The sequence below is a fragment of the Macaca thibetana genome, chromosome 6 (genome assembly GCF_024542745.1).
Source record: "Macaca thibetana thibetana isolate TM-01 chromosome 6, ASM2454274v1, whole genome shotgun sequence".
NCBI classification, from domain to species: Eukaryota; Metazoa; Chordata; class Mammalia; order Primates; family Cercopithecidae; genus Macaca; species Macaca thibetana.
The window spans coordinates 175413616-175423354 of NC_065583.1; the positions used below are offsets into that span (position 1 = coordinate 175413616).

At 50.0% G+C, this 9739-nt stretch overlaps 1 protein-coding gene across 1 annotated transcript; it reads right to left on the reverse strand.

The window, feature by feature from the left end:
* Positions 1-1989: 1989 nt before the first annotated feature.
* LOC126957420 (uncharacterized) lies at positions 1990-9210 on the reverse strand. Its single transcript, XM_050795272.1, has one exon. The coding sequence runs from the start codon at positions 8703-8705 to the stop codon at positions 7881-7883; it is 825 nt and encodes a 274-aa protein (XP_050651229.1). The 5' UTR covers positions 8706-9210; the 3' UTR covers positions 1990-7880.
* Between the last annotated feature and the right edge of the window lie 529 nt (positions 9211-9739).

The following is a 9739-nucleotide window of genomic DNA, read 5'->3' on the forward strand; positions in this document are numbered from 1 at the left end:
TGGAGACTGAGTCCAGTGTCAGGGACAAGCAGTGACAGCCTCCCTGACCTCTGCCTCCTCCACTCTGGCAACAAGGGTGGGAAGCAGGAGGCCGGCCTGATACCAACGAGCAGATGCGAGGGGCCGCACTTCATCCCAACGCCCAGCAGCTATTTCTGAGAGTTCTGCTTGTATGTAGGTGACGCCGGGAACCGCATTGTCCACACTTCCCCAAGCCTACAAATTCGCTTTGTAGGATTTTTTTTTTTACTGAATGAATCCTACAGGGCTTGTCTCCCAAGTGCTGAGATGAACAGATGGTGGTGGCTGTCATCCCTCGAGCTCACACATCCCCCAAGGGCACCACAACTCCTGATGCAAATAAGCCTGTTACTTTCTTTTTTCTGTTCTTTTTTTTTTTTTTTTTTTTTTTGAGATGAAGTCTCACTTTCTTGCCCAGGCTGGAGTGCAGTGGCGCAATCTCGGCTCACTGCAACCTCTGCCCTCCAGGTTCAGGCAATTCTCCTGCCTCACCCTCCTGGGTAGCTGCGATTACAGGTGCCTGCCACCATGTCCAGTTAATTTTTTGTATTTTTAGTAGAGATGGGGTTTCACTGTGTTGGCCAGGCTGGTCTTGAACTCATGACCTCAGGTGATACGCTCACCTTGGCCTCCCAAAGTGCTGGGATTACAGGCGTGAGCCACTACATCCAGCCAAGCCTGTTAGTTTTCATGATCAGAGAACTAGAAATGAAAACACGGAGTTACAACATCTCTCCTATCAGGTTGGCAAAACTCCACAAGGTCACCACCATACCCTGATGGGGAGGAAACACAGTCTCATGCTTTGCTGCTGGGATACAAACAGCACAGCCCCTGTGGGAAGAAGCTCAGAGATGCCCGGAAAGATGCGTGTGCATTCACAACTGCATCCTTCAATTCCACTTCTAAGCAGCTACCTTAAAGTCACACTGTCAAAAATATCAGAAAATGGATGTTCAAGGTCATTCAACGTAAGCCTGCTTTTAATACCTACAGACTTTTTTTTAACCAAAGGATATATCTCGGCAAAATATATTATGTATGTATATAACTAAATGGAACCTCTGAGATGAAAAATACATTTGAAATGAAAAATTCATAAAATGAGCTTAGCAGCAGTTTGAAAACTGCAGAAAAATGCCAGTGAACTTGAATACAAGTGAGAACTTGAATACAAGTATTAGAAAATATTCAAACCTAAGCACGGAGATGGGAGAAAAGTTTCAACATAAAAATAAACAGAACCTCACTGACACTGAAACAGCATCAAGTGTCTCATATACATATAACTGGAGTTCCAAAAGGAAGAGGTAGGCAGAAAAATATGTGAAGAAACCTTGACTTCAACATTTTCAAACTTGAAGAATCTCACAGATTGATAAGCTTAGTAAGCCCCAAGCAGGACAAACAAGGCAAAAGCAGCCAGACAAATGCACATTGACCACAAAGAAACACAGAACAGCCGGCAATCTGTCATCATACGCGGTGCAAGCCAGAAGACAGCGGACGGAATGGTGTGATTTCACGTGGCAGAAGAAAAAATGTCCGTCAACCTAGAGAATCAGTGAAAATATCTTCCAAAAAATGAGGGCAAATTAAGGATATTTCCATACAAATGACAATTGGTAGAATCCATTTTCAGTAGATCTGCATCACACGAAATGCTAAAGGAGGTTATTGAGGCTAAAGGAGTATACATCAGCTTATTTCATGTGAAAGTGAAATGTATGACAATAAAGAAAGGAATAGGACAGAAATGGAACGTTACTGTTTAAAGTCATTAAAATCCACATGAAGGGTTTTAATATCATCGGGAAGTATACTAGCTGAAGTTTAAGCTACAAATTGACAATTGTAGAAAACACTGTAAAGCAAAAAGATCTAGCTGAAAAGCCAGTAAGAAGACACATTTGAATCCAAAAAAGATAAATTTATAATTCTAAAAGAAGGAAGAAAAAAGAGGGAAAAGAACGAAGAATGGATAGGACAAATAAGAAAACATTGATAATTACATTAAATTTAAATGATGTAACACTGTAATTAAATGGCAGAGATTGTTGACTGAAATAAACAAAGAACTAACTCTAAGCTGCCTACAAGAGACCCATTTTAAATATAAATACACAGATAGGTTAAGGCCGAGCATGGTGGCTCACACCTGTAATCTCAGCACTTTGGGAGGCCGAGGTGGGAAGATTGCTTGAGTCCAGGAGTTCAAGACCAGCCTGGGAAACATGGTGGAACTCCATCTCTACAAAAATTACAAATATTACCTGGGTGTGGTGGCACACCCCTGTGGTCCCAGTTACTTGGGAGGCTGAGGTGGGAGGATTGCTTGAGCCTGGAGGGTGAGGGTGCAGTAAGTCAAGATGGTGCCACTGCACTCCAGGCTGGGTGACAGAGCAAAACCCTGTCTCAAAATTTTACTTAAAAAAAAAAAAAACAAAAAAACAGGCTGGGCGTGGTGGCTCACACCTACAATCCCAGCACTTCGGGAGGCCGAGGAAGGTGGATTACCTGAGGTCAGAAGTTTAAGACCACCCTGGCCAACATGGTGAAAACCTGACTTTACTAAAAATACAAAATTAGCCGGGCATGGTGGCAGGTGCCTATAATCCCTGCTACTCGGGAGGCTGAGGCAGGAGAATCACTTGAACCTAGGAGCAGAGGTTGCAGTGAGAGTTAGATAGTGCCATTGCACTCCAGCCTGGGCGACAAGAGCGAAACTCCATCTCAAAAAAAATAGATAGATAGATAGATAGATAGATAGACAGACAGACAGACAGACACATATGTATATATATATTTAAGACACAGGTAGGTTAAAAGTTAAAGGAGAGAAAAGGGCATGCCAGAGAAGTGCTGTCAAAAGAAAGCTGAAGTAGTTATGTTGACATGACACAAAGCACACATCAGAACAAAGAACATCACCAGGGATAAAGAAAGACAACAGGGTCAAGTCATCAAGAGGACATAATGACCCCAAATGAGTATGCTCCTACTAACAGAGCTTCAAAATACATACAGTAAAATTCAAAACTTTCATCATTGAAACATGATTAATTGGATGTAGTAAAAATGTTCAACTTTTGATTTTTGAAAGTCACCAGAAGGAGAGTGGTGTTGGCAAGAGGGCTGGCTAGAACTGCCTGGCACTCATCCCCTCCTCCCCACACGGAAGGACCAAGGCAACAAGTTAACAGTGACAATTTGACTGGAATGTCGAAGGCGGAGTGCTGGACTGCAGCAGAGGCCTTGAGACACACCTGTGGTGTTTGGAAGCCCAGGAGGCCTCTGCCGCCCACTCTTCCTCACCCACCAGTTTGACCTAGAAGCAAAGAGGGACTTCCTGTGGCAAGGAAAAGGTAAGCAGATCTCCGCCAGCTGCCACTGTGACAGCAAATGCTGACAGTCCTTGCTGCATGAAAACCCACAGTCCCTGCAAGCCCTGAGCCCAGTCAGGAGCACTGCAGGGAAGTCACACAGCAGCGTTGCCCCGATTAGAGGCACAAGGTGTGCACCTCCCAACCCACACCCACACCATGAGCCAAGCTGCTATTGCATCTGGAGGGGCTCTGCCCTGGGGCCAGTACCATCTGCACCTCTCCAACGCTGGGGCTCCACCTTCACGCCACCAAGCCCACATGGGCGGCTGAACACCACAACCCCAGCTGCATGGAGCTTGGGCCCAGGCTCAGCTCTAGCTCTGGTCCTGCACAGCAGGGAAACCCATCCCCACAGCAGCTCTTCCAGCTGTCTGCCCCTCCTGCCTGCAGCAAACCCATCCTTGAGCCAGCCAAACAGCTGCAGGCCTTCTGAGGTAGGACCCGCCTGCCTCCAAGCAACTGATAGCAGGAGCTCAAGTCCTGATAAATCAGCCCCACAGCGCCCCCACCTGCAGGTACGCCCTGGCCTGCCCAATGGCTCTGTGTCTCCAATAAGGGCCTAAGAAAAAGTCCCACAGGCTGCCCCTGGCAATATACAAAAATTAGTAGCATTTCTATACACAAACAAAAAACTAGCTGAAAAAGAAATCAAGAAGGCAATCCTATTTCCAACAGCAACAAAAAATATAAAATATCTAGGGATAAATTTAACAAAAGAGGTGAAAGACCTCTACAAGGAAAACTACAAAACGCTGATGAAAGAAATTGAAGAGGATATGAACAAATGAGTAGACATCTCATGCTTAAGGATCAGAAGAATTAATATTGTTAAAATGATTGTGCTACCAAAGGTAATCTACACATTTAATGCAATGCCTATCAAAATACCAATGGCATTCTTCATAGAAAAAGAAATAATATTAAAATTTGTATGGAACCACAAAAGACCCCAAATAGCCAAAGCCATTCTGAACAAAAAGAACAAAGCTGGAGGCATCACACTCCCAGACCTCAAAATACACTACAAAGCTACAGTAACCAAAACAGCATGGAACCGGTATAGAAACAGACACATGGACCAATGGAAGAGAACAGAGGGCCCAGAAATTAATCCACTTTCTACAGTTAACCGATTTCCAACAAAGGTGCCAAGCAAACTCACTGCAGAAAGGACAGATTCTTCAATAAATTGTGCTGGGCAGTGGCTCACACCTATTACAGCTACTTGAGAGACGGGAGGATTGCTTGTGCCCAGGAGTTCAAGACCAGCCTGGGCAACATAGCAAGACCCCATCTCTACAAAAAGTTGAAAAATTAGCCAAGTGTCCTCTCTTCATGGCCTTCCCCACCACTCTTTGTCCAGGCTTTCTTAACATTAGTGACTCTATTTTGATTCTGACAACTTTCACAGCATGTATTTAGAGCAGCCGCTAGGTGTTCGTTCACAGAGGTGGCTGTGAGCAGTTCCTGGGATCATAACAAGAGTCCATTCTGCTTGGGGCTTACCACAAATGAAGTAAAGACAGGCCCATGGGGACAGGTTGGGCAGAGTGAGCCCCAGATGAGCAGGGCAGGAGAGGGGCCCGCACCCCAACAGAAATGTCAGGCGATCATCAGGTGATGGTCAAGCAGTTGTTAAACTGACTAAAATAATTATTGGTTGCAGCTGGTGCCAGGAAACGGCAGGCTCCCAATAGATAGAAAACACCTGAAGCTGGTGATGAGCTGCTTCCCGATAAGGTCTCAGGTGTTGGCATAGGTGGGAATTGAACAGTGAGAACACTTGGACACAGGGCGGGCAACCTCACACACCAGGGCCTGTCGTGGGGTGGGAGGGTTAACATTAGGAGAAATGCCTAATGTAAATGACGAGTTAATGGGTGCAGCAAACCAACATGACACATGCATACCTACGTAACAAACCTGAATGTTGTGCACATGTACCCTAGAACTTAAAAAAAAAAATCTCAGGAGACCTCAGGTGAGTGAGGTCAAGCACGCGCACTATGAGGCAAAGTGGCAAAGTTTAACCAGTGTGTGACCTTCCCCTAGGAACTGGTAAGAGAAGACTGCCTCAAGAGGGCACCACACAACTCCAGTAAGCACACTGTGCCCGCGGCCCTCCCAAGTGCTGGCAGGCCACTGCGCATGCGGACAGCCCACCCCAAGGGAAGAATCAGGGAAGAAGGGATGCAGCCCCCCAGAAGCAAGCCAACATGTAAACCCCAAGTCAAAGGTCAAAACTGTGTACTTGGTCTCTCAAGATGCCCCCCGGCCCTCCTCCAAGTGTACTTTACTTCCTTTCATTCCTGCTCTAAAACTTCTTAATAAACGTTCACTCTTGCTCTGAAACTTACCTCAGTCTTGCACTCTGCCTTGTGCCCCCAGATGAATTACTTCCTCTGAGGAGGCAAAAGCTGAGTTGTTGCAGACTCATATGGATTTCTGCTGCTGACACCAGGAGATGGCGTTCTGGGCTCCCTGCGGCCCTGGAGAGTAGCAGCCTCCCCTCTTTCTCTAGGAGCCCCCTGACTAGGAAATGGCAGTAGGCACTCAGCTCGTTACATTCCATGCCATTGATACCTGTGTGTGCATGAGCCCCAGTCTCACGCAGGGCCCTAGGAATGAGCCACAGCCTTCCTCTGGTGTGAACGGTTAGCTTTTGGGGAACCCTAAGCAGATGCCCACATTCAACTGGCAAGATTCTCAAACACCAGCACACAAGCCAGCCCCGGAGGGCTGCTCATGCGCATGGTGGCACTTATCAATAACTTTTCAACGATGGAAAAATGCTCTTGGGTGGGCTAGAAAGTCCTGTAAGAGCTGTGTCCTTGCAAGAGGAGAGCCAGCAGCCAGGCACAGGGGTCACACCTTGGGCCTAGACGTCCCTGCCTCTGAGCTGCTAGAAAGCTCGCTGGTCTGCCACAGAACGCTTCCGCTTTGCCTCCAGGAGAAGGCCTTGTTATCTGCAAACTCCCAGAGGCACCCATCGCAGGATACCCAGCTTTGCCTGAGGGCTCTTGTCCCTGCTTGCCTATAAGTATCTGCAGCTGGGACAGAATCTAATCCACATCAAAACTCAGTGTGAGACTTGCTTTCCTAGAACTACAACCCCAGGGGCAGGTGGTGTGGGCACAGACAGAGTCCCACCCCGCCCGGCGGACACAACATCTGTTGAATGAGACCAAACATGGGTTTGTGGCCCTTCATCTATATATCCTGCAGATGTGCCGGGCGCAGCGGCTCACGCCTGTAATCCCAGCACTTTGGGAGGCCGAGGCGGGTGGATCACAAGGTCAGGAGATTGCAACCATCCTGGCTAACCCGGTGAAACCCCGTTTCTACTAAAAATACAAAAAATTAGCCAGGCGTGGTGGCGGGCGCCTGTAGTCCCAGCTACTTAGAAGGCTGAGGCAGGAGAACGGGGTGAACCCAGGAGGCGGAGCTTGCAGTGAGCTGAGATCAGGCCACTGCACTCCAGCCTGGGTGACAGAGCGAGACTCCGTTTCAAAAAAAAAAAAAAAAAAAAAAAAAAAAATCCTGCAGATGTTAGAATGCGTGGAAGAGAGAGAAACCCAGCGTCAATGAATACAAAGAGGCAGGAGATCCAAAACCTTCCTTCCCAGAAGAGCCTGGGTGTGAGGTCCCTGAGCTGAGCTGAGCCTGGGGGCGGGCTCCGGTCTGAGGACACCCCACAGCCCTCACAGCAGGGAGTATCCACATTCAGATGCCCTCCTCTTTCCCTCCACCCGCCTCCCAAGGCTGCACAGCAGCTATGGCCTGTAGGGAGAAGTGCGGTTTGCGGGTGCCATTCCTATTTCCTTCGTGTCTGACCACTGCCCGAGGGCCTCACAAAGAAACCAAATCTCTTGGAGCCTGCATTTCCTGTCATCCTGAGTGGCCATTGGAGTCCTCAATGAATAAGGACAGCAAGGGCCAGCTCTTCATGTGAGCTTTCTAGAACATTCCAGGCACTCCATGTACTAACACGTTCCTTGCTAGAGGGCCCTCAAATAATGGAATTGATAAAAGCATTTTAAAACGTTGATAAATTCTCTAACCATAGACTTGGAGCTCAGTGAGTACAAATGCAAGATGTGACTCCCCCAGGCCTAGAAAGAAAGCCGTAGCTTCGGGGATGTGGTAACCTTGGCTCTCCACGGGAGTGAGGCCAACAAAGTCAGCAGAACAGGGTCAAGCAGCTCCTGTTCCCCAAGCAGCCACAGCTGCCTGGCCTTCACTGCATCCAGCTGTGCAGTGGCCGAGAGGGTGCTGCGTGGGGACAGCGGGAGGAGAGGCCTTCAAGACCCAGGCCAGCTAAGCCTGGGGAGATAGAAGCAGCCACCACACTCGGGGAGCGTTGAGGGGGACGCAGGAGTTTGAGGAGTTCTGCGGGGTGCTGAATGGGGTCCTCCTCTGGCGCTTTCTCAAGGGAGTTCTGCAATGATCCACATCCTTTCCAGGGACTTTCCGTCAAGTGCTGTCACATGCTGGCACGGCTGGCTGGCAGCCCAGGCTCTGGCGGTCAGAGTGGGGAGGTGACAGGTGTAAGGGTCCCCTTTCCTCATGTGGTTTCTCAACAGGGCAGGGGGATGCCCACGAGGGTGCAAACATGTCCAGACCACTGCAGAACCCCGTCTGCTCAACAGGGCAGGGGGATGCCCACGAGTGTGCAAACATGTCCAGACCACTGCAGAACCCCGTCTGCTCAACAGGGCAGGGGGATGCCCACGAGTGTGCAAACATGTCCAGACCACTGCAGAACCCCGTCTGCTCAACAGGGCAGGGGGATGCCCACGAGGGTGCAAACATGTCCAGACCACTGCAGAACCCCGTCTGCTCAACAGGGCAGGGGGATGCCCACGAGTGTGCAAATCTGTCCAGACCACTGCAGAACCTCGTCTGCTCAGCTAAAGAGGCCCTTCCTCTGTGATCTTTCCCAAGATGGCAAATGTCCTGCACCACCAGCCACCCCTTCCGTTGGCCACTGTGGATGACACTAGGGATGGACACTGACCAAGAAGGTACCAACCTGATTCCAGCTCCTGGAGCTGGCCACGTGCCTGACAGCAAAATGAGGCATCTGAGGAACACAGAGAGATGGGGGTAGGGTGGTAGGGAGAGGGAGATGAAGCCACACCCCAGAGGTCCTCGGTTTGTAGCTCTTTCCCGAGGCCTGGCTAGGTCCCTGCCTTGGATGCCATGAGACATCCACCCTGGATAGCCTGCCAGTCCCTTTATGTTTGACAGCTGGAGTTGGAATTTGCCTCCCGCAGACCACAGGACTACAGCCTTCATTCACATGTTGCACAGACTGTGGCAGGACCAGCACCCGCTGCCGGTGTGGGATGCTTGGCCCTGTAGGGGCCCCCAAAAGTGGCTGAAGAGCAAGGCGTGATGCCTCTTGGGCCACCCTGCAAACCGCTCACAAGCCCGTCGAGGAGGATGCATTTGATCAGGGTAACTGGAGTCAGCAGAGGGCTTTCCAAGGACAGGTTTGCCAAGAAGGGAGAACAGACTGAAGGGGGAAGGATAGAGGCACTGGGTGTAGTCAGACACCACTGCAGCGGTAGACGAAAATCGCGCAGTGAGAGGACTCTGTGGGGAGGGTAACTAGGTGCATGAGAGTGAGAGGGGCGAAAAAAAGACTCGAATGGCTCCGAAGCTCCTGGCCCAGCTTCCAAGGGTTGTGGCCCAGGACTGCCCCTGCACGCGGCCTCGGGTGCCTGCTCTGGACAGGCCTCCTTCTCCGGCCCAGTCTCGGCACCAATCATTGTCCCATCCGCCAGTCAGCCAAATCCTGAGTTCACCCCGGAGCCCAGCACTCTGATGCAACATTGTCCCTGCTCCGAAAACCCTCAGCAATCTATTGGGTCTTCAGTAGCATCTACTCTTTCTAGAAATGTCGAACAAGGTTTACGATTGTGGTGCGCTTGTGGTACGCGTGTGGCAGACACAGAAAATGAAACGACCTTCCAGAGAACTGGCCAAAGGGCAGGAGCCGCTCCAGTATCTGAAGGGCACGGACTAAGCGCTTCTCACGGAGTCGGGTAGGTCGTCGGCCCATTCACCGGCTGCCCGAGGGCCTCCCACTGGCCTCCCACGGCCGCCCTCCGAGGGGCCGCTGCTGACCTCGCCGTGCTGGGCACGCCTGGCTTTAGCGGGAAGCTGGGGGTCAGGTTCAAGGCTGTGAGGAGCCACTTCAGCCTGGGAATTTGAATTCTTCCTTCAAAAGCGCCTGTCCCCACAATGGGCTTGTACTGGGGAAAAAATCCACACACGGGATGAGGTGCTCAGCTTCTGTGAGGGTGAGGGTTCCGAGCATTTCGTTT